Source organism: Hylobates moloch, unplaced genomic scaffold (assembly GCF_009828535.3).
Source record: "Hylobates moloch isolate HMO894 unplaced genomic scaffold, HMol_V3 SCAFFOLD_3, whole genome shotgun sequence".
Classification (NCBI taxonomy): Eukaryota; Metazoa; Chordata; class Mammalia; order Primates; family Hylobatidae; genus Hylobates; species Hylobates moloch.
The window spans coordinates 37,026,289-37,050,280 of NW_026652278.1; the positions used below are offsets into that span (position 1 = coordinate 37,026,289).

Here is a 23,992-nt window from a genome sequence, read left to right on the forward strand (position 1 = left end):
TCTTTTCTTTTCCTTTTCTTTCTTTCCTTCTTTCTTTTTCTTCCTTTCTTCCTTCCTTTCTTTCTTCCTTTCTTTCTTTCCTTCTTTCCTTCCTTCCTTTTTTTTTTTTTTTGAGACGGAGTCTCGTGCTGTCGCCCAAGCTGGAGTGCAGTGGCGCAATCTCGGCTCACTGCAAGCTCCGCCTCCCGGGTTCACGCCATTTTCCTGACTCAGCCTCTCCGAGTAGCTGGGACTACAGGCACCCGCCACCACGCCCGACTAATTTTTTTGTATTTTTAGTAGAGACGGGGTTTCACCATGGTCTCGATCTCCTGACCTCGTGATCCACCCGCCTCGGCCTCCCAAAGTGCTGGGATTACAAGCATGAGCCACCGTGCCCAGCCTTTCCTTCCTTCCTTCCTTCCTCCCTCCCTCCTTTCTTTCTCTTTATTTCCTTCCTTTCTTCCTTCCTTCCTCCCTCCCTCCCTCCCTCCCTTCCTTCCTTCCTTCCTTCCTTCCTTCCTTCCTTCCTTCCTTCCTTCCTTCTGTCCTTCCTATCTTTTTCTCAGTGTCTCGCTCTGTCACCCAGGCTGGAGTGCAGTGGCGTAATTGAGTCCACCTCCTGGACTCAAGCGACCCTCCCACCTCAGCCTCCCGAGTTGTTGGGACTGCAGTCACATGCCACCATGCCTGGCTAATATTTTTGAATAGACTTTATATTTTAGAGCAGTTTTAGGTTCATAGCAAAATTAAGTGGAAAGCATGCAAAGTTCCATGTCTGCTCTGCCCCTACATACACACAGCCTCCTCCCACCCCCATCAACATCCAGCACCAGAGTGGCACATTTGTTACCACTGATGAATCTACATTGATGCATCATTATCACTCACCCAAGGGCCAGAGTTTATATTAGGATTCACCTACTGTTGTATACTCTATTGTTTTGGACACATGTCTAATAACATGCACCCACCAGTATAGTATCATACAGAGTAGTTTCATTGCCCTAGAAAGCCTCTGTGCTCTGCCTATTCATTCTTTCTTTCCTCCTAACTACTGGCAACCACTGATCCATAGTTTTGCCTTTTCCAGAATGTCATATAGTTGGAATCATACAGTGTGTTTTCAGATTGGCTGCTGCTGCTTCTTTTTTTTTTTTTTTTTTTTTTTTTTTTTTTTTTTTTTTTTTAAGATGGAGTTTTGCTCTTGTTTCCCAGGCTGAAGTGCAGTGGCGCAATCTCGGCTCAGTGCAACCTTCACCTCCCAGGTTCAAGTGATTCTCCTGCCTCAGCCTCATGAGAGGCTAATTTTTGTATTAGCCTCTCAGCCTCACGGCTGGCTAATTTTTGTATTTTCAGTAGAAACAGGGTTTCACCATGTTGGCCTGGCTGGTCTCGAACTCCTGACCTCAGGTGATCCAACTACCTTGGCCTCCCAAAGTGCTGGGATTACAGGGGTGAGCCACCATGCCTGGCTCGGATTGACTTCTTTCACTTAGTAATATGCATTCAGGTTTTCTCCATGGCATTTCATGGCTTGCCAGCTCATTCCTTTTTGGTGCTGAATAGTATTGTATTGGCTGGGTGTACCACACTTTATCCATTCACCTACTGAAGGACATCTTGGTCACTTCCAAGTTTTGGCTGTTTTGAACAAAGCTGCTATAAACATTTGTGTGCAGATTTTTGTGTGACTGTAAGTTTTCAATTCTTTTTGGTAAATACTGAGGAGCATGATTGCTGGATTGTTTAGTAAGCTTGTGTTTAGTTTTGTAAGTCTGTCTTCCAAAGTGGCTGTACCATTTTGCATTCCTACCAGCAAAGGATGCATTTGTACCAGCAAAGGAGAAGAACCTCGGCAAAGGATGCAAGTTCTTGTTGCTCCACTTCCTTACCAGCATTTGATGTTGTCAGTGTTCTCGACTCTGGCCATTCTCATAGATTTGTAGTGCTATTTCATTGCTGTTTTAATTTGCATTTCCCTGATGACATATGATGTGCACCATCTTTTCAAGATACACAGATGTGTCTTATTTGGTGAAGTGTCTGTTCAGATCTTTTGCCCTTTTTTAAAATCAGGCTTTATATTTTCTGCTTGTTGAGTTTTAAGAGTTCTTTGTATATTTTGGGTACAAGTATTTTATTAGATATGTCTTTTGCAATATTTTCTCCCAGACGACGGCCTATCTCTGCATTCTCTTGACAATGTCTTTCGCAGAACAGATCTGTACTGGTTTTTAATGCTTTTTAAAATCCCATATTAAATTTTTATGGGAATGAAGCCTTAATTCTGGACTATCTCTTGTATTCAATTGCTCTGTCCATTCTGTTTTTTAATAACTTTAATATAAAATAGGACTATCCTTTATTATTTTTTAAAACTTTACTAGAAGACGTAATACCTATATAAATGGAGTTTTCCAGGGTAGGAAATAATTAGTATTATAAAGAAGAACATTGTCCCAAATAAAATGTTAAATTCAATTCAAAGAATGTTGTGTGGCTTTTACTCTAAATATTATTTTAAAACTGAGGAGTGTTTTTTCATGGTTATTACTTTTTTTGATGGTTATTGATTTAGTCAGGTTTTTTACTTCTTTAAAGACAATTTCAATACTTTATATTTTTCTATTAAAATTGCATTAAGTTTTTTTTTTTTTTTTTGTAGAGACAGAGTTTTACTATGTTGCCCAGGCTGGTCTTGAACTCCTGGCCTTAAGTGATCCTCCCACCTCAGCCTCCCAAAGTGCTGGGATTACAGGCGTGAGCTAGCACACCTGGCTGCGTTGAGATTTTCTTAGCACAGAGTTCTAACTTTAATATGAATTCTTACCATAGACTTTTCACTTCAATGTGTTTCTTAAAATATGTGTAGTTACCATTCTTTTCTCATTTGACTAATTTATATTTTCTCCATTCTTTTTTAAGTTACATTTACTAGAGCTTTGACTCTGGCCAGAAGACTAGTGGGCCAGTAATTTGGGGAGAAATAAAGGATTTGTCTTTGTTGAAACAATGGTAGACTGCACTGTGGGTCCATCCCAAAGAGGTTATACCTGTGTGGTATATTAGAATAGGTAATTGGCAAGAGTTTGAGCTACTCCAGCCACTGTGGCCACTCAGGATAGTATCTAAAAAATTCTGGAGCAAGAAATAGTTCCAAGGAGCTTCTTTCTATTTTAAGTAACTGACTGAATGTTTCAAGTCCATGGGATTACTTTCTCATCCCAGAAGAACCTCAGAAATATTTTTTAAAATGGTATGTCCAGGAATCTAATAATAATTAACTGAAACTTCATAAAATCCTTAAGAAGACTATGAATTGTCCCTGATCTTTTGGCTTTTTCCATTACAAGCTCCTGTGCTGGGTGAGGGTTGCTTGGGTGGCATGTATAGCTCTGTCCAGGGTGATGGGCCCTGGCTGCTTTAGAAGTGATCAGTCAAGGAGAGAAAGGTGTGGGGAAGGGCATATCCAGCAGAGAAAATGGCAGCCTACTGTGTTAGCTTTTGCAGGGAGTGAGGGGAGAGCCAGGAGGATTAGAAAGGAGAGTTGGAGGAGACTGATGGTTCTGATGCCCAGCTAAAAACCATATCGCCTTGCTTAGAACACTCCGGGTCCTTTGCTCTACCTCTTAACACTAGATTCTGCCTGACGTACAGACGAGGACAAAGACCTGGCAGCATTCAAATAGGCATTCTGGAGTAGCATGTCTTGGGAAAAATCATGGAGGGGGAATAGTGGCAAGAGTACATGCCTCATTGCCCGTTGCTCTCTAGGGCAGCCCGTAGACATTCAGCAGTCAGATGCCAGGCTCTGGGACGGGACCTCCACTCTAGGCTACTGAGATTTTAAGCTGCATGGCTGGGGAAGAAGCCCCGGCCCCTCTGCTGGCCTGAGCAGGCCAGGGGTCAGTGTCTTATAGTTACAGCAATAGGATACGGTGGTACTGAGGCCCTGTAGCCCTGCCCCCACCTCGGCCTTTATGGTTGTGGAAGCACAGCCTCTTCCTAGCATGTCCTGGGGTCTAGGGTGAAAGCCTGTGGTTACAGCTTTCTAGGGTGCCTATCAGCAGCTGTTTCATTACCCTAGCATTCTACCAGGACAGTTGCCACAAACTCTGCAGAGGCCAATTTTCTTCCAGGAAACCAGGCTGCAGGAATCAACCAAACTAACCCTTGCTTCTCACCTCTCCTGTCCTTTTAGATGATGGACTCTCTGAAGGCAGCGGTGTTAGTGTCTGATTCATCCTCAGGTTCCCCAAGTACCTAACACATTTGGCTGGTTGTATAAGTAGTTAAGGAATGAATAAGAGCAAACCCAAAAAATAGACTGATGAAACTTCTCTCTCCTCTCAACCATTCTTTTTTTTGAGCCGGAGTTTCGCTCTTGTTACCCAGGCTGGAGCGCAGTGGTACAATCTTGGCTCACTGCAACCTCTGCCTCCCAGGTTCAAGTGATTCTCCTGCCTCAGCCTCCCAAGTAGCTGGGATTACAGGCATGTGCACCACACCTGGCTAATTTTGTATTTTTGGTAGAGACGGGGTTTCCCCATGTTGGTCAGGCTAGTCTCGAACTCCTGACCTCAGGTGATCCGCCTTCCTTGGCCTCCCAAAGTGCTGGGATTATAGGCATAAACCACCACGCCCAGCCCTCTCAACCATTCTTAACCATTTTGGGATTCTGTCCCTCTTTGGGGATCTGATGAATGCTTTGAACTATCTCCAGAAAAGTGCAGGTAAATGCACACACACACACACACACACACACACAATCTTGCACACAATCTCAGAGGTAGGTCTATCAATTAACAGATTCTGGTTAAGAGCCCCTGCCTTAGAGCTCTGGTAGGTTCTCAGCAGCGTCTCATTCTGTGCCAATACCACACACATTTGCACACCCCTGCTCACCAGCCCTGACTCTGTGCATACTCCAATCTTTCCATGGTACAGGTGTTATCTGTGGAGCCTGGTTAGATTTATCTAAAGTTTGTTGAAAATGATTGCTTTTCACTTTTGCTTCCAGAGGGGATACATTGGCTAGCCATAACCCTGAGACCTAGTGGCTTTCTGGACAGTGCAGGTTTTACTTGATGTTCCAAGAATGACCTTTAAGTGGACAGTCCCTACTTAATCCACCTAAGGGGAAAGGGCCTCCTTCCTTTCCTCACTCATCTTCATCCCTGCAGGAAGTCTGCAGGTAAAGCTTCTGGAAACCCATTGGTTAAGACTAAACCTGCAGCCTCAGACTTTCTGGCCTTCCCCTCCACCATTGTCATCTTTCTTGCTGTCATCCTGCCCTGTGGCCTACATGCTGGTTGGCTTTTCTTCATTAGGTCCCCTTTCATGATTTCCTGAGTCAGTCCCTTCTGCTTCTATTGGTTTGACATTCAGAGCCGTTTCCTATTTTGCAATATTTGGGGCTCTCATGGAGTGGAACATGTCCACCAGTTCTCCTTCCTGCCGTTCCCATTCAGCGGTGTCCTCTATTCTGTAGATTCTGGCTGTGACTCAGTCACTGACACTGAGCCTGAGGACGAGAAGGTTGTTTCCTACTCGAAGCAGCAGAGCCTGACGACGGTGACTTCGCCTGGGAACCTGATGGTGGTGCAGCCGGACCGCATTCGCTGTGGGGTAGGCACTGCTGGGGGCCTGGTAGCTGGATGTCAGCACTTGGGCTTTTCAAATGCATGCATTTGTTGCAGTAAAGAGAGTGGGTTCTCGTATTGCACCTCAGTATAATTGCAGCCTTCCTTTGGGATTTCTTTTGAGTACCCTGTTACCCCGGCCTGGAGACACCCAGCTCCCCTGAGTAAGAGAGAGACTAGCCCAGGGAGATGTGTGTCATCAGTCTAAGACTTCTGTTCTATGGATCAGTAATAACATAGAGCACCTAGGAGACCAGCAGACAGGAGCATTCCAGACACTAACGCTAACCCTAGAGTTAGAGGCCTGTGTCTCTTCCTGGTAGCCTAGTGCTGGGAGGAAGGAAATGCATCTTGGGCATCTGACAGCTTGCTTCTCCATCGCTGGCCACTGCCGTGGCCCAAGGAAGTGCCTTGAAGCTTGATGGCTCTAACCAACTGGCCAATATTGCTTTTTAAAGGGATCAGATCCATGCCATACATCATATGACTAGCATTTTCAGGGGTGGGGCATACATTACAGATGACTTGAGTGTGAGGGCCCAACTGATGAGCCACTGCCATTTGAATCCTACCTTAGTACTGATGGTTTTTCATTATTTTTCCTTTCCTAATTAAAAACGTGGCATTTATGATTGTTCAGAGCAGCAGAATGCTTCCTTTATGGATACAAGCTCTTTGCTAAGATGGCTTTGTGGGCTCCTTGAGGCGAGAGGGCGTGGGAGCCTTGGCAGTGGGCAGCACTGGCTTCCTCACCCATGTGGGTGGTTTTGTGTAGGCTGAGGCCGTGAGGCATTGGGCAAGCACTTCCTACGTGGGGTTGCCAACTGTTTCTTTGGGCCAGATTTAACTGATAGACATTGTATTAGTCTGTTTTCATGCTGCTGATAAAGACATACCTGAGACTGGGAAATTTACAAAAGAAAGAGATTTAATTGGACTTACTGTTCTACATGGCTAAGGAGGCCTCACAATCATAGCAGAAGTCAAGGAGGAGCAAAGGCATGTCTTACATGGATGGCAGCAGGCAAAGAGAGAGATAACTTGTGCAGGGGAACTCCTCTTTTTAAAACCATCAGAGCTCATGAAACTCATTCACTATCATGAGAACAGCACAGGAAAGACCCGCCCCCCATAATTCAATCACCTCCCACCAGATTCCTCTCACTGGGAATTGTGGGAGTTACAATTCAAGATGAGATTTGGGTGGGGACACAGCTAAACTATATCAGACATGTTTGGTTTAGACTGCATGTGTTTATTTATTTATTTTTTCAGACAGAGTCTCTCTCTGTCATCCAGGCTGGAGTGTAGTGGTGAGATCTCAGCTCACTGCAACCTCTGCCTCTCAGATTCAAGCAATTCTTGTGCCTCAGCCTCCCAAGTAGCTGGGATTACAGGCACACACCACCATGCCCAGCTAAATTTTTTTGTATTTTTAGTAGAGACGAGGTTTCACCATGTTGGCCAGGTTGGCCTCAAACTCCTGGCCTCAAGTGATCCGTTCACCTGAGCCCCGCAAAATGCTGGGATTACAGACATGTGTCACCATGCCTGGTCTAGACTGCATAGTATTTTAAAAGTTAGGCATTGGCTGGGCACAATGGCTCATATCTGTAATCCCAAGACTTTGGGAGGCCGAGGCGGGTGGATCCCTTGAACTCAGGAGTTCAAGACCAGCCTGGGCAACATGGTGAGACTCCCATCTTTATTTTTATATTTTATTTTAAAAAGTTAGGCATAAAAATCTGTGTTTCCAGCTTCATTTGAATCAGAATCTGGTCATATTAGGCCTGAGATGACTGGCGGGGGCTGAGCAACCCTGTACATGGGCCATGCATCCCCCAGTTGGCGGGTCCCCACAGTCCCTGTTCTTTATACTCAGCCTATCTCACTCCTTTGCCTTACTGGCCATGCCTTTGTGGACATTTCCATTTTAAATCTTCCCATGCCACTTCCTGCTTTCCCCATGCCCCTCTGGTCAGGCTGTTGGGTGCCCATGGGTAAAGGGGGTTGGAACCAAAGCATGATCTCCTTCACTCTCCTTTGTGATTTTTCCAGGCTCTCTTGCCTTCTCCTGTCTTGTCTGCCTGTTATCCCAGGATTCTTGTTGCCGATTTCAGGCTTCTGGATCCTGGGGGGAGGGGAAGGGGCAGGCCGGGGTTGGGTCCTGACTATCAGTAGGGGAGACACACATTCTCATTGGCTCCTCATGCTCCCTGGCAGAAGGCATAGGTGAGACAAGGCTGGGCCTGCAGCAGGAGGGATGACCACCACAGCACATGTGTGTGCAGCCTCAGCAGCCCCGGGAGCCGGGATCACCCCCCACATCACCTGTCATAAAGTCCAAGCTTGCCATACCCTCTCATGGCCCTTGTCATGAAGGGCTAATCTGAGGACTTTATAGCAGAGTCTTAGGAGGAATATCTGGGGATTTGCTATGGTCAGGAATCTCTCCTTTCCCCGTGTTTTTTGGAGAGCCTGACCTCACCAGTTCAGACTGAGAGGCTCATTTCCCCACGTAACCAGCACAGCAGAGTCACTCCATTTGGCAGGCTTAGTGTGAGATCTTAAAGCAAGCTAAAAGAGCTATTCGAGGTGCTTGATGGTTTGGGAAAATTAATCCCCTGAACAGTTCTTTTTGCCCAGTGGTAAAATCCAGGACTGCATGAAGAGCAGAGCCCAGGAGGGCTTCTCTTAGGCTGCAAGGTGCACGGGTGTCACCTGGGCATCTTGTTATGATGCAGACTCTGGCTCAGTGGGGCCAGGAGGGGCCTGAGATTCTGCATTTCTAACAAGCTTCCGGGGGATGCTGACGCTGCTGCTCCCTTGGCTCCACCTTGAGTAGCAAGACTGGTCTAGAGCAGGGCTTCTCAAGCTATCGGTGGCAAAGGACTTCTAAAAAGATGTCCAATTCTGAAATGGACCAATGATTTCATTAAAAACAATGCAACAGAAATGCTATGCAAAATGAAATAAAAAGACATATAAATGGCCAGGCACAGTGGTTCACGCCTGTAATCCCAGAACTTTGGGAGGCCAAGGCAGACAGATCACCTGAGGTCAAGAGTTCGAGACCAGCCTGGCCAATATGGTGAAACCCTGTTTCTACTAAACATAGAAAAATTTGCCGGGTGTGGTGGCAGGTGTCTGTAGTCTCAGCTACTAGGGAGGCTGAGGCATGAGAATTGCTTGAACCTGGGAAGGTGGAGGTTGCAGTGAGCTGAGGTCGTACCACTGCACTGCAGCCTGGGTGACAGAGTGAAGCTGTGTCTCAAAAAAAAAAAAAAGTGTATAAGGTATCAGCCTTAAGGTTTTTTTGTTTGTTTGTTTTGTTTTGTTTTGTGTGTGTGTGTGTTTTTTTTTTGTTTTTGTTTTTTTTTGAGACAGCCTTGCCTCTGTTGCCCAGGCTGGAGTGCAGTGGCGTGATCTTGGCTCACTGCAACCTCTGCGTCCTGGGTTCAAGTGATTCTCCTGCCATAGCCTCTTGAGTAACTGGAACTACAGGCACCCACCACCACTCCTGGCTAATTTTTGTATTTTTAGTAGAGGTGGGGTTTCACCATGTTGGCCAGGCTGGTCTCAAACTACTTACCTTGTGATCTGCCCGCTTTGGCCTCCCAAAGTGTTGAGATTACAGGCATGAGCCACCGCACCCAGCTAAGTTTTATTATCATTATTATTATTATTATTTTTTTTTTTTGAGATAGAGTCTCACTCTGACACCCAGGCTGGAGTGCCATGGTGCAATCTCGGCTCACTGCAACCTCTGCTTCCCGGGTTCAAGCGATTCTCCTACCTCAGCCTCCCGACTAGCTGGGACTACAGGCGCACGCCACCACACCCAGCTAATTTTTGTATTTTTAGTAGAGACGGGGTTTCACTATGTTGGTCAGGCTGGTCTCAAACTCCTGACCTCGTGATCCACCCGCCTCAGCCTCCCAAAGTGCTGGGATTACAGGCGTGAGCCACCGCGCCCGGCTCATTATTATTATTATTGTTATTATTATTATCAGCTTCAACAGACATAAAATGACTCCATCCAATTGCTATAAATATTTACTCTTGGTTTTTGTGACTTGTCTCGTTGGGACTGGTAGCAAACAGTTCACTGCCTAGCACTGGACCACTGAGTCCACCGTGCCCCAAGGACTCTCACTAGGTAGAGCTAGGGCAAGAGAGCTGGGGAGATCCTCAGGCCCAACACCCTATGGGAATCTGAGAGGGAGAGGGGACAATGACTGGCCTCCCGTTTCAGGCAGAAACCACTGTCTATGTTATTGTGAGATGTAAGTTGGATGACAGGGTGGCGACGGAAGCAGAGTTTTCTCCTGAGGATTCTCCCTCTGTAAGGATGGAAGCCAAGCTGGAGAATGAGTACACCGTTTCCGTGAAGGCTCCCAGTAAGTAGTCCCCTGTGAATGTGATGACATAGGGCTTCGTTGCTTATTTGCTATGCTGTCACCAATGCCAGGTATTATCATCTTAAATATGTTTCCTACTTTGATTTTTTTTTTTTTTTTTTTTTTTTTGAGACAGAGTCTTGCTCTGTCTCCCGGGCTGGAGTGCAGTGGCATGATCTCAGCTTACTGCAAGCCCCACCTCCCAGGTTCACGCCATTCTCCTGCCTCAGCCTCCCAAGTAGCTGGGACTACGGGTGCCCGCCACCACACCTGACTAATTTCTTGTATTTTTAGTAGAGACAGGGTTTCACCATGTTAGCCAGGATGGTCTCAATCTCCTGACCTCATGATCCACCCGCCTCGGCCTCCCAAAGTGCTGGATTACAGGCGTGAGCCACGGTGCCCGGCTACTTTGATATTTTTTAAAGAGTAGTCCATTGTTTTCATATGCATTTCTTTGATTGCTAGTGTGGGTGAATATTTTTCCATGGTCTCTATTGTCGCATTTCCTCTTTTGTGAATCTCTGTGGTTGGTGTTATTTTTAATTTTCTCTTGCCCCCTCAAAACCCCTTCCTGTGGTGCAGCATCCCGCCCCAGGGAGAGTGCGTAGTCATGACAGCAGCTCATGACTTGCAGTGAGCCAGTTCAGCTGCCCCAATGTGGCAGAAACAGTTTCACCTCCTATGATTTTTCCCTCCTTCTGTGACCACTGGCCTTTGTGTAAAGTGCCTTAAACCCGAATTTTCTTCCTGTTCATTGAGGCACTGGGCCTACAGTAGTGAGTAAAAAGATGAAAATTTTTTGAAAATTAAGTTGCAAACCCAATGAGGATAAATTGCTGTGGCCCAGAGCCCTGCCATGTGCTGGTTTGCTCACCTGCTACCTCCACCCTTTCCCTCACTGCCGCCCTAGCTCACCTCCAAGATCTTTCTTCCAGCCCCTAATTAGTGTCCTCACCACTCAGATGGAGTGTGTATATCCACAGCCACTTTTCCCTGGATGCTTGTTTTTCCTGGGAATTTTGATAGTGTCTTTTCTTCTGTTCAGACCTTTCATCTGGGAACGTTTCTCTGAAGATATATTCTGGGGACTTAGTGGTGTGTGAAACCGCTATCAGCTATTATACTGACATGGAAGAAATTGGGAATTTATTGTCCAATGCCGCGAATCCTGTGGAATTCATGTGTCAGGTAAGGATATTACAAGGAAACCTGAGCTTTCTGGGCATGTAATTTCTGCTCATGGCTTATCAGTCTCGAATCTGTGGGATGGAAGAGAGCTGGATTTCAGATCTGACCATCTTCACTTTTGTTTCAGGCCTTTAAAATTGTGCCCTACAACACAGAGACCCTTGATAAACTGCTGACCGAATCCCTGAAGAACAATATCCCTGCAAGCGGACTGCACCTCTTTGGAATCAACCAGCTGGAAGAAGAAGATATGATGACAAGTAAGTTGACAGTCAAACCTCAGGAAACCAACGTGGGCTGATTCCAGCCTGCTGGTTTCAGCATCCCATCAACATACGCGTTTACCTTCTGCTGTAACTCTTCTGGGTCCCTTCTCTATAACCTATCCTGTGATAAGGACTCATTCTTGACTGGGTAGCCTCATTCTTCTAAATTGCAAATCTGAATACTTTACCCGCTTCTCAAAACACATGTGGTGGCTTATGGAGGAGTAGGAAATGAGTGATTTTAAATTGGTTTGGCGTAAGCCAATGGAGCTTGTTATGATTATTCCTCATAGGGATAGCATGAGGAACAGGTAAGCTAAGTACTGTCGGGGGAGGTTCCCACTTGCCTTCTAGATAAAATCCGAACTGCTTAACCTGTAAACAAGCCCTCATCTCTCTCCGTACTCCCTCTTGTCTTTTTTATGCTTCGATTTGCAGGAGGTATGAGCTTTTTTCACCTGTCTCTTGCCACTTAGACTCATGGAAAGACAGTCCTTCCTTCCTGCCTTGGTTGCTATTTACCTGGCTAACTTCTCTCACTTCCCTGTAGCAGCTTAGGTAGCACTTCCCCAGAAGACCTTCTCCAAACCTCCAGTAGGTTCCATTCACCTGCTTTGGCACCCCTCAACCAGCAGCACGTTGGGTGCCATTGACCTAGCACTCCTCAACTGTGTCTCTCTTCTTTGCTAGGCTGTCCGCTCAGTGAGGGCTGGAACTGCTCCTGGGTGGCTGGCTCTTTGTAGGCTCTAAACAAATAGTTGTTTAATGAGGGAGGAGCAGCCTCTTGTGCACATGTGACATGCTGAGAGCTGGGAGAGTCACACCCCTTGCACAGGGATGATGCTTGGTGTTCTGGACAGGATGCCTATTGTAGTGCTTCTGTGGACACCACTGTTCCTTCATGCCATGGTTGTACTACACAAATGGGATCCAAGTCTCTGGTTACCTTCTGCCTACGTTCCATCCTTCTATAGTCTAAGAGAACCATAAGGATGAGTTTACATGACTTTCAAGGCCTTCTCCTGGGGTATTCTCTTTCGTATTGCCTCTCCCCATTTTCCTACTATGGAATGTTCTTGCAGCACTTTTGTAGATGTGACTATTCTCTATTAAGCTTGGGGCTTAGGAGAAAGTATTTCATAGCCTGACAATTTGAGATCCTGGGAATATTTTCAGACCCTTCATTCCAAGATCATATTTGGAATAGAAGGCTGGGTTTGTCATGTTAAAAAATGTACATTTGTATATAAATATATGTCTATAAAGTTGTTGGGCTTAAAAATAAACATTTATGAAAAAAGAGATTTGTCCCCAGCTCCACAAACACAAACATGTCCATTTCCTTGGTTGAGTTTAACTTGCTGTATTCAGATGTCAGTAGGTGGAGGAGTCCGTGGGGACCCAGCACCTCTCTGGAGTACTTTGCTTTCCACCAATTAGAGAGTGAACTGACGTCGTGACGGGGCTTGTGTGCATTAAGACCAACGTTCAAAATCTCTCCTAAATAAGAACCCTGCTGAATACTATCTTACTTATCCTCCCAGGTCCTTTTGAGATAGTCTGGAAGTGTTTTCTGGTTGAGAACTAAAGGCTGCGGAAAGTCTAAGGAACACACCCAGGATTACTTGGTGTACTTATCATGAAATTAGGAATAAGGGCTAAGAGGATGAACTGCTTTCCTTTAATCAGCACAAAACAATAGCTTTAAGAAATACATGCTCTGAACTTTGCAGAGAAGTTCAAAACATGATTCCTGTTGTACTTGGTGGCTGCTAGTTAAGCCTTTAAACAAACCTGGCACATTTTGAATTGGTACTTTTTCTCAGGATTCTCCAGTCCTGTTAGAGAAGATGGTAGGGTATTCATTATTAGATTTGCTAATTAATTAAAATGTTATGGCTGGGCATGGTGGCTCATGCCTGTAATCCCAGCACTTTGGGAGGCCGAGGTGGGTGGATCACTTTAGGTCAGGAGTATGAGACCAGCCTGGACAACATGGTGAAACCCCATCTCTACTCAAAATATAAAAATTAGCTGGGTGTGATGTACGCCTGTAATCCCAGCTATTTGAGAGGCTGAGGTGAGAGAATCACTCGAACCTGGGAGGCAGAGGTTGCAGTGAGCCAAGATCACGCCACTGCACTCCAGCCTGGGTGACAGAGTGAGACTCTATCTCAAAAAAAAAAAAAAGATTATTTCCTCTGCATCTGAGGACATGATCTTCAGTGGTGTCCTGAAGGAAGCTGTTAGATGTTAGGTCAGTCAATCAATAAGTAACGGCTGAGTGCCTTTTGTTGCCATGCTAGTCTTGGCAGCTTCATCTCCATGAACAAGGGCACCTTGTGCCTTTATTTTTATCTGTCTATTAAGTTTTCCTTGATAATTTTCAGATCAGAGGGATGAAGAGCTGCCCACCCTGTTGCATTTTGCTGCGAAGTATGGACTGAAGAACCTCACTGCCTTGTTGCTCACCTGCCCAGGAGCCCTGCAGGCGTACAGTGTGGCCAACAAGCATGGCCACTACCCCAACACCATCGCTGAGAAACACGGCTTCAGGGACCTGCGGCAGTTCATCGACGAGTATGTGGTAAGATCAAGGCAGGAGGGGCACAGGATTGGAAATGCACTCTGTGGTAGTATGGCTGCCCTTTCACCCAAAATACGAACAGATTTTATCTCTAGCACGTCCTCATGTGCCTCTTCTGGCCGTGGGCAGTATGTGTAGGCTTAAGAAATGAGGTCTGGAGTCACATGGACCTGGGTCCAAATTCCTGTCCCAACACTTGTTAGCCTTGTGATGCTGGGTAAGTCACGTATCCTCTCTCAGTTTCCTGATATGCAGAAGGAAGATAATCATAGTTCGAGTCATAGAGTTCTTTTGAAGGTAAAAGAGAATCATTTCTATTAAGCACTGAGGTTCACCCTCAAAGAATTTACAGAAACCTTTATAGAGTGAATCTGCTGAAGGTAGAGGCTGATCATCTCCCCCCACCTCCTCACCTGCCTCCAGGGCACCATGGTGGGATGCTCCCAGCTGCCTCACCCACTTTCAGGCCCCGGTGAACTGTATTAGGCTTGGTTTCTTCTTCAGCAGAAACCACAATAAAGCTGTGCACCTGGAAAGGCATCAGGGCAGCAACTCTAAGGCGCACCTCCTGCTGACAGCCTCACTCTTTCTAACCCCCTGCCTGGGTCCCATGTTAAGACAGGCAGGTATGCCCAGTTTATCTGATCATCTGCTTTGGGGCCCTCAGCTCCTCCTCAAACATTGACTTCTGGGTCCTTTGAGGGTGATCGCACCCCATGTCTACATCTTATTCCATGCCCCGATATTGCCTCTGATGCCTAGGAAGCAGCTGCTCTTCCTGATCCCAGCCCCTTGTGGTTTTCCTCCTTCTTCACAGACTCCCAGAGGATACCTGAGAATAGCTCAGCCTCTCGTATGGGGCTGTGACCTCACAGGGAGCAATAAACACAGCCCAGTCTTGCTCTCTACCTCCAGACAAGACAGAGCCTGATATCTCCCCAGAAACTTAACTCTCTGCTCTGTGTTGGAAAATCTACGAGACAGTGATTCACGGAGGCACAGAGGGGACTTCCCAGTGTTTACAGGTGTATAAGTGTTTTGAATAAAATGGTGTGAGTCCTTTTTTTGGGCATCACTGACACAAATAAGGCTAAACGATACTCTCAGTCTGGGTGTATTTACTCAGTTTTTTTCTTAAAGTCACAAATGTACCAAATGTAGCATTTCATTTCCATGCCAATAGTTTTTATTAATAACCTACTGTGTTCATAGTAGTAACTAGTATTTATTGAATGTATTTGATTTGAAAATGTATTATCTCATTTAATCCCCACCACAATCCTTTGAAGTTGACAGTATTGCAAGCCTTACTTTGCAAAAGAGGAAAACGGCTTAGAAAGGCAAAGTCATCGTGCTTAGGGCCACAAACTATTCAGGGCAGAGACAGGATTTGCACCTAGTTTGATAGTTTGATACTGAAGCCAGTGCTTGTTATCCTGTTGTATTTAACTGGGATGTTTAAAGATGCACTTTCATTTTGTGCTGAAGTTAATCTAGGTCATAGCATCTTTGCTTTCTCCCTATGGTCACCTTCAACCAATGCAGCTTCAGCATTGTGACCAAAAGACTGTCCCTTTGTGTTGCTTATAGCCTCTTAGAACTGTCCCATTTCCTTTTTTCACCACATCAAAACCAAAGGTGAGATCTTGAATCTCCAACATTTCACAGCTGTCATCTGGTTTATTGGGTCTCGTGAGGAAACTAACGAAGTGTCAATAAAAGATTAGCTATCTTACGGTAGTGGTGGTGAAAATGAGGATTTTTGTGGGTTGATGCTGAAATAAGGATTGTGAAACACCAAAGTTTCTTACCAGGAAAAGTTGTGCAGAGGTTTCAGGGAAGTCACCTCTCTGGCTTCACAATCACATGGAGGCAGGATGGCAGTGGGAGGCAGGGGAGAACCTTTCTGATGTCAGGACACTTTATCCAAGATCATCTCTCCTTTTGGGCACATAGGACATAAGATCGAGGCTGGAACCCCTGGAAACTGTCAGGATTCCTGACAGTTTGGAGGAGCCTGCGGAAGGAACAGGGGCTAGTGTGCCAAGCTGTAGAGTGACCTCTGACTGCACGCAGGGCGAGAACACCTTAGTTGCATTCCTGTTCAGCTCATTTGAATTTCTGCATGGCTAGTCAGTAAAGATCACACCTTCTTGTGTCATTTTTTTCCCTTTGGAGGAACCACTAGGGTGTATAAGAAAGATCAGAAATCAGGATTGCAAGCCCTTGAGTAAGATACTAGATTTTTGTGAGCTTTGTTTTTCTCGTCTGTAAACTAGAGAATATTATACCTCTCTCAAGCAGTAGTGGAATGGATTACAGGAGATAGGGTGTAGGCAAATACCTAGCATTGTACCTGACATTTAAAAGGTGCTCACGGGAAAGTATTTTTTTTTTTTTTTTTTTTTTAGACAGAGTCTTGCTCTGTTGCCCAGGCTGGAGTGCACTGGTGCGATCTTGGCTCACTGCAACCTCCACCTCCTGGATTCAAGCAATTCTCATGCCTCGGCCTCCCGAGTAGCTGGGATTCCAAGCGTGCTCCACCATGCCCGGCTAATTTTTGTATTTTTAGTAGAGATGAGATTTTGCCATTTTGGCCAGGCTGCTCTCGAACTCCTGACCTCAGGTGATCCACTCGCCTTGGCCTCCTGAAGTCCTGGGATTACAGGTGTGAGCCACCACACCAGGCCATGGGAAAGTAATTTTTAATTTGTATCCTCTGGTCAGTGGACATTTAACGGGTATTTCCTGAGTGCCTAACTCTGTGCTTAGTGTTGTAGGAAGATACGAAGATTAAAACAAAAACATGAAAGAAACTGAAAAAGGTGGGAAGCCTGGCCTCAAGGAGCATTCAGTCAGGTGGGAAAATACAAATACACACAACCAATTGTAATCCTGACTCATGGGAGCCTTTACTTTGCTGGCCACAAGTGCCTTCGGGGGCCCAGTTCCACCCGGAAAGTCAGGCTGCCTCAGGGCGCCGTGGGCCTCATCTTCTCTTTCAGGAAACGGTGGACATGCTCAAGAGTCACATTAAAGAGGAACTGATGCAAGGAGAGGAGGCTGACTCTGTGTACGAGTCCATGGCCCACCTTTCCACAGACCTGCTCATGAAATGCTCGCTCAACCCCGGCTGTGACGAGGATCTCTATGAGTCCATGGCTGCCTTTGTCCCAGCTGCCACTGAAGACCTCTGTAAGTAGCACGACCCAGTTCTGCTTCCACCTTTCTGCTGAGAAACAGCTTTTTTCATTCCGGTTGAAGACGGCGCGGGGCAGTCCCTACGTACCCTCACTTCACCCCAGAGAGATGAAGGTCCTGTTTTACACAAAGCTAGGGCTGGAATCATGTGCTGTGCCAAGCAGAATTCTTCTCCAAACTTCCTCTGTTATGACTGCTGGGAGAGTTTAAGCAAATATCTGGAAGTCAGAATTGATGAAGTCATTGCCTCGTGATCTGAGAGGCCAAATCAGTGGCTCTCAGCTCTCAGTCTCCATGGGTCCTTTTTATAACAAACATTTTCCTACTCTGACATGAAGTTTATATATTATATAACCTACCTACATATAAAATTCTCAGAAATCAAATATACTGCCCTAATTGAAATAGGAAAGAGAAATTAAAGAAGAGGATGTACTCAAACATGCCTGCACCAGAAGTCATGACAAAATAGTCAGATGCAGACACACTCAGAATCACTGTCAACGGCTTCAAACATTGACTGACACATTTGCAGTCTTGGTGGCTCAAATGATGGGAACAATGTTGGCATTGGCACCTGGATTTTCCTAGATGGTGAACAACTCTTTATGATTTCCTTTCCATTTTCATAGAAATTGAATTTCTAAAAAATTAAGTGTTTGCAAAAATAAGATGTGCTTATATGTGAAACAGTTTAGGTTCTAGGCTCAGAAAATAATAAGCAGATTTTTTGGGGGGCAAGGGGTAATTTGATTTTATTGCATTAATGTATAGTAAACTTATTTTCAAAATATCATTCTTCAGGATCATGATTTTTCTTATAAACTGTCTAACAAACTTTGCCCACTTTTTATTATCTTGTTTTTTCCAATGCAAAAGTAATGCATTTTGACAAAAGTGAATGAGCAGTGAAAGTTCCCCTCCAACACCTAAACTCAAAACAAAATAGGAATGTATAACTGAGTTGAGAGAAGTTATGCGACTTGTGACTCCCAGCCAATATGGCATTGGTAATAATTAGTAATAAAATGATAGGTATATTTTTCTGTATTTTTGCTTGTATCTGCTGACATTAAATTTAAAAATACAGACATACATGTACATATACACAGATATGTAGAAATATACACATAGGTATAAATATGTATCATACGTACTTTTTAAAACTTATATGTATGTCTAGGGGAATATTTGAAAGTCACGAGGGACATGAAACATCTCTTCATTGGGCAGGGCTGTCCCACACATAGCAGGATGTCTAGGGTCCTTCCGCCTTTTCCTAAATGCCATCTCCTTGGTGACCACCCAAAATACCCTCATAGATTTTCCAAACGCCCCCAGGGGGCAGTGCCACCACCCTTCAGAACTGCTGATCTAGGTAACAGTGGATCTGATCTCCATGCACATACTGGAGTTGAAGCAGGAGACCCACACAGCAGGCCCTCTAAGAGGCTTATTCATGTGTTACCATCATTCGCTATCAAATGCTAAGCATGCAGAGGCACCACCGGAGACTTAGCCCTCCTTCCCTCTGGGTTTCATTAATAGATTCAAGAAAGAGAAGTATCCACCAAGGTATCAGCATTATGGATGGGGGAATTTCTGGAATGGGCTAGATTGAGTATTACAAGCCTTCAGCCTGAAAAGAAGACAGTAGGGCCCTGGGCCCACAGGGAGGCGGGCCTGACTTTCCCATCCATGAACTCATGGAAGAGCAGGCACCAACGGGATGCCTTGGAGAGAAGGCATAGGTTGGTCAGAGGGCCAGAGGCAGTCTCTGATGCTAGCAGGCCTTTGACACTGACCCCAGAACCTGCAAGATGTGGTCCAGCGGTTGTTAGGCGTTTGCCATTCAGATTGGGTGCTCCTTTAGGGGAAAGAGCAGTAAAAGCTCCTCTCCAGCACCTAACTGGGAGGCTTGGAAGTGCTGGTGGAAGCTCTTCCAGAATGAGCTGTGCCTTGGCATGGATGTGGGGAGAGAAAGCACCATCGCTACCATCCACACCCTTGATTTTGGACCTGAAGTCCAAAAGCTACCCCACTAGGATGCTTTTCTTACCTGCACTTTACAAATGGGGAAACAGAGGCACAGAGGGACTGAACATTCCCAAAGTGCCACAGCCAATCAGTGATAGAGCCCAGATTTGAATCCAGATTTCTCTGTCATTAGGACCATATTCTGCAGAAATTGTTATCCAACACCACGCATTTTCGTCGTGGTTCCTTTTGGAAAAACCATCTAGCCTCTATAGCCTTTCTTCCCCTATCTGCAGCTCCAGATATTGGATAACAAAGCAGCCTCTGGCGCCCCCTAGCCTTGCCCATCATCCTATCCATATACCTAATAAGCATTTCTGGAGATCATTTCAGTTACTGATCTCTTCTGGGTGTTGGAGATACAGGTGGGGAAGTGGGTAGGACCCAGTCCTTTCCATTGTGGAATAGGGACTCACTCACAAAAGAACACTTGGAGAACCACCAGTACCCACTTGAATCTGGAGACTGCATCATCCTTTCTGCCCTGTGTCTTTGCTGTGAAACTACTGGACAATTAAAGAATGCCCTACTTTATTGGCAGTTTAGTGTTGACAGAGCCTTACACTTGCTGTCCCCCTGGATGTTCGAACACATGCCATGCTCCCACCACAGCACTGGAAACCTGCAGGGAATGCCACAGGTGTCTCTCCCATTATTCCTGGTCTGCTGGGCCCCTCACAGCAGGATCGGTGAGGTTTACCAGGGCTTCCCAAGGCAGCAGTGTGCCCTGGAACTAGCCTGGTTTGTAGCCAACTGGCAACTTGTGAAGTCACCCTGGCCAGGGGGCTTCTGGATGCCATGGAGCTGGAAGGAGGCTACCAGCGGGGAGGCAGTCTGTCAAATTTGGCTGCTTTTTGCATGGGAAAAGGAAACCCACCACGTTTTTCTTTTTCTTTTCTTTTTCTTTTTCTTTTCTTTTCTTTTTTCTTTTCCTTTCCTTTCCCCTTTCCTTCCTTCCTTCCTTCCTTCCTTCCTTCCTTCCTTCCTTCCTTCCTTCCTTCCTTCTTTCGTCTTTCTTTCTGTTTTTTTTTGAGACAAGGTCTGGCTCTATTGCTCAGGCTGGAGTGCAGTCGCACAGTCTCAGCTCCCTGTAACTGCTGCCTCCCTGGCTCAAGCCATCCTCCTACCTAAGCCTCCCGAGTTACTGGGACTACAGGTGTGAACCATCATGCCCAGTTAATTTTTTGTATTTTTCATACAGATGGGATTTTGTGATGTTACCCAGGCTGGTCTTGAACTTGTGAGCTCAAGCAATCCGTCTGCTTTGGCATCCCAAAGTGCTGGGATTACAGGCGTGAGGCACTGTGCCTGGCCCACATTTCTCATTTCCCCAATTATATGAACTCTGAATTTTCTAACTCTAGACATGGTTTGGTTTGTGTTTCTGTCTCTGTGGCTGTCAAGTTTAAGCTTGAGAATGATCGCTTACCTCCTGGCTCAGAAGCAGCAGCAACTTGGACCTGGGGAGGAATAATTTATTTTACTAACAGTGGCTCTGTAGGTGACAAGGCAGCTTTAATTCATAAAGAAGTAGGATGAAGGACAAACTGCTAAATCTAAAATGCGTATTTGCAGCACCGCTCAGCAGAATAATAACTTGGAACATCTAGCAGCCCTTTAAAAGTCCATGGACTGCCTGTATCTCCGTGATCTCATCTGACCATCCCAGGGTTTAGTGAACAGGATGATCTCCATTTCACAGGAAAGAAAACTAAGGCTCCAAGATTTAGTAACTTACTTAAGTCCCATCAAGGGAGGACTGGATCAGGAATCTGTGTCTTCGAATTCCCCGGAGGCAAATCTGTCTGCTGTCCCACTGGAATATAGGCCTCTCCTGGCCTGCCCTTCCAGGGTCTGCATTTGTCAGCCCAGAGATGGACGCTTATACAGGAGCTATTTCTAAATGTCTAGATTGCCACGTTTATCAGTGCCCCACCATTGATTGTGGTAGCCCTAGAGGCTGAAAATAACCATATTAAGGAAATTAGGCTGTGTTCATTCACTCACTTGCTCACTCATTGATTCGCTCACGGGACGAACAGGCTTTAGGGTGGCAGGCTTTAGGTCACTTTCAGATCACTGCTTTGGAGATCACCTAACTGTTGTTGGGACAAATCTTTCTGTCTTGAGTTTGGGAAAGGGGTGGTAATGAGGTTGCTTCTCCAAGGAGAATCCAAGGCAACCACCTGAGTTGGAAGGTTATAGGGGAAGCTCCCAGTGTTAATTGAAATGGGGCTGGAGAGAGGTGTTGGGTTCTGACCCTGAGATTGTACAATTCTGCTCCAATCTCTCCTTCCCCTGAACTTGCTTGCATGGGTGTATACATGCACACACACACACACACACACACACACACACACACACGCACACACACAAACACACGTCACACTCACAAGTCTTTAGTTTAGATATGCTGCCACCAGGTGGTAACTATGTGTCTTGTTATCAAACCTTCAACTTTGCTCCCAATTCTCTTAAGAATTTTTTGATCAACGCCCCACAGATCAGCCGGGCATGGTGGCTCATGCCTGTAATCCCAGCATTTAGGGAGGCTGAGGCGGGAGGATTGCTTGAACCCAGGAGTTCGAGACCAACCTGGGCAGCATGGCAAGACCTCGTTTCTACAAAAATTTTTTTTAAATTAGCTGGGCGTGGTGGCACATGCCTGTGGTCCCAGCTACTCAGGAGGCTCTAGTGAGAGAATCGCTTGAGCCTGGGCATTCAAGGCTGCAGTGAGCCATGACTGCGCCACTGCATTCCAGCCTGGTAACAAAATGGGACCCTGTCTCAAAAATTTTAAAAAAAGACCCCACATATTTAAAGCATCAACCTTCACACCTTATTATGTAAGAGATAAAATGTCTTTATTAAGGACAAGCTTATGCAAACATTAAATAAAACTCAAGGCAAACGTCTGTGGGTGTTTTCACTATCTCCTCATCTTTTTCCCAGTTCTTTGTCTCCTGCCCTTACCTTGGAGAATGATATGGTAGTCCTGGTGGTCCCTGGACCTAGGTAATTAATTTTGTGTTGAAAGCTTGCCCAGTGACTGGTCACCTTTCTGAGGCTCTGGGTAGAATGGCCTTGGGAGGCAGTTCTAGGAGGCCCTTGTCCAGTCTGTTTCCAGGGTAAACTGCTTTGTGGATTGTAGCTTTGCTTCAATACCTGAGAGCCTCATTTTTCTTCCATAAAGCCAAAGGAGCGAAAGGAGAATGGCATTATCATCTTGCCATTAGAAACTGCAGACTCACTAATCAATCCCAGAGGACTGTTCTGCTTCATGTTACCCCTGCATTGAACTTTTCTTCTGAACCCCTGATCCCTACCTCATGGTTCTGTAGCTCAAGTGTTTATGTAGTGGAGAGCTGACTTAGCTCTAGCTAACTTGCCAGCTTCCCTTAGCAACCTCCTTGGTAACTGGCATCTTTGTAACAGATCATTTCCAGCAGTGTTTTCTTTACCTGAGCTCTCTGATTACAGCCCCTCTCTGCAAGCTGGGTTCCGTCTGAGCTGGGGGCACACTTGTGGACTGTAAAGCACCTCACAGCCCAGCCCTGTAGGTCTGAAACCAACTGAAGGACGATTTGTATGCAAAATGACTACGTTACTGGTTTGCTTATGAAACATACTGTCTTTCCTATCTGCATCCTTTTCTCTCAGGAGCCTCCCTCCCTGTGATGGCTGAGGCTCTGTCATCCTCCTGCCATCCCTTTTGGGAAGATTCTGGCAAGTAGAGCCAAGAGATGCTTCAAAGCCCGTGGGCCTGGGTGCACAGCATGAGTTCTTACCTGCAAGGACAGAACCCACTGGGGATCAGGGAGACGAGCTCAATGTACCTCTTGACTTCCTGTTGCTTTTTGCTCCTCCATAAATACAAGAACTATGTTGGGGACATAGGGACTTAGTGAAAGCACACTGGATTGAATGTTTTAACATTTAAAAGATAAAATCCCCATCACCAGCAGCAACCTTGCTCCTCTCTGAACCTGCACATCTTGCAGGTCACGCTTTCCTTGGGACACTGCGCACACATCCCCTTGGGCTCTAGTTATATACGTGCTTCTCTGGTTACCCTCTCCTGGCCTTGATAGGAAGCATGTCTTACAGCTTTGTATCATCCACAGTGCCTATCCCAGTGCTGTACACAATAGGTGTTCAACGATTTCTTGAATTTGAGCTACCAGAAAATAAGATGTAATTCTCGACTTTGTGGGTGGAATAGTGTGTCAGTATTCCAGTGCAAAGACCTCACCCACCGGATAGGTGGTACTGAGACATCTGTTAGGTGTCCCCGAGTGTGGGACATCTCAGGGTGGCAGTAACTCCACTGGTCACTACAAGCTGCCTTTTCTTTCATGTTCCCATGCATTTGACTCTTCCTTCTGCCTAAATTGCCTTTCTTTTTTCTCAGCTTGGGAAATGCCCAGATTCCTTCACAAAGCCCAAATGCCTTCATATTCATGTGTTCATTTGTTTTTCCTTTATTAGTTCGTTCATTCATTCATTCAACAAATATTTATCGAACCTCTCATGTGTTTAAATCACACTGTGTCAGGTGATGATGAGTCAGTAAACAAGCTGGCATGAAACTTGCCTTTCAAAGCTTACATTCTAGTGAGAGAGCTGGATATTAAACAAAAACACCACATAACTGAATATATAACCACAAACTGTGACAGCGCTATG

The 23,992-nt window shown here is 45.7% G+C and overlaps 1 protein-coding gene across 3 annotated transcripts in view; it reads left to right on the plus strand.

Annotated features, from left to right (window-relative positions):
* Positions 1 to 23,992, plus strand: part of PIK3AP1 (phosphoinositide-3-kinase adaptor protein 1) — a 133,541-nt gene that overhangs the window by 60,962 nt on the left and 48,587 nt on the right. For all 3 annotated transcript variants that reach the window (XM_058436140.1, XM_032135508.2, XM_032135518.2), the window contains 6 exons: positions 5,474 to 5,610; positions 9,880 to 10,024; positions 11,073 to 11,215; positions 11,343 to 11,475; positions 13,872 to 14,068; positions 17,074 to 17,263. In XM_058436140.1, the coding sequence (XP_058292123.1) occupies positions 5,474 to 5,610; positions 9,880 to 10,024; positions 11,073 to 11,215; positions 11,343 to 11,475; positions 13,872 to 14,068; positions 17,074 to 17,263 (945 nt within the window). The remainder of the gene's footprint in view (positions 1 to 5,473; positions 5,611 to 9,879; positions 10,025 to 11,072; positions 11,216 to 11,342; positions 11,476 to 13,871; positions 14,069 to 17,073; positions 17,264 to 23,992) is intronic.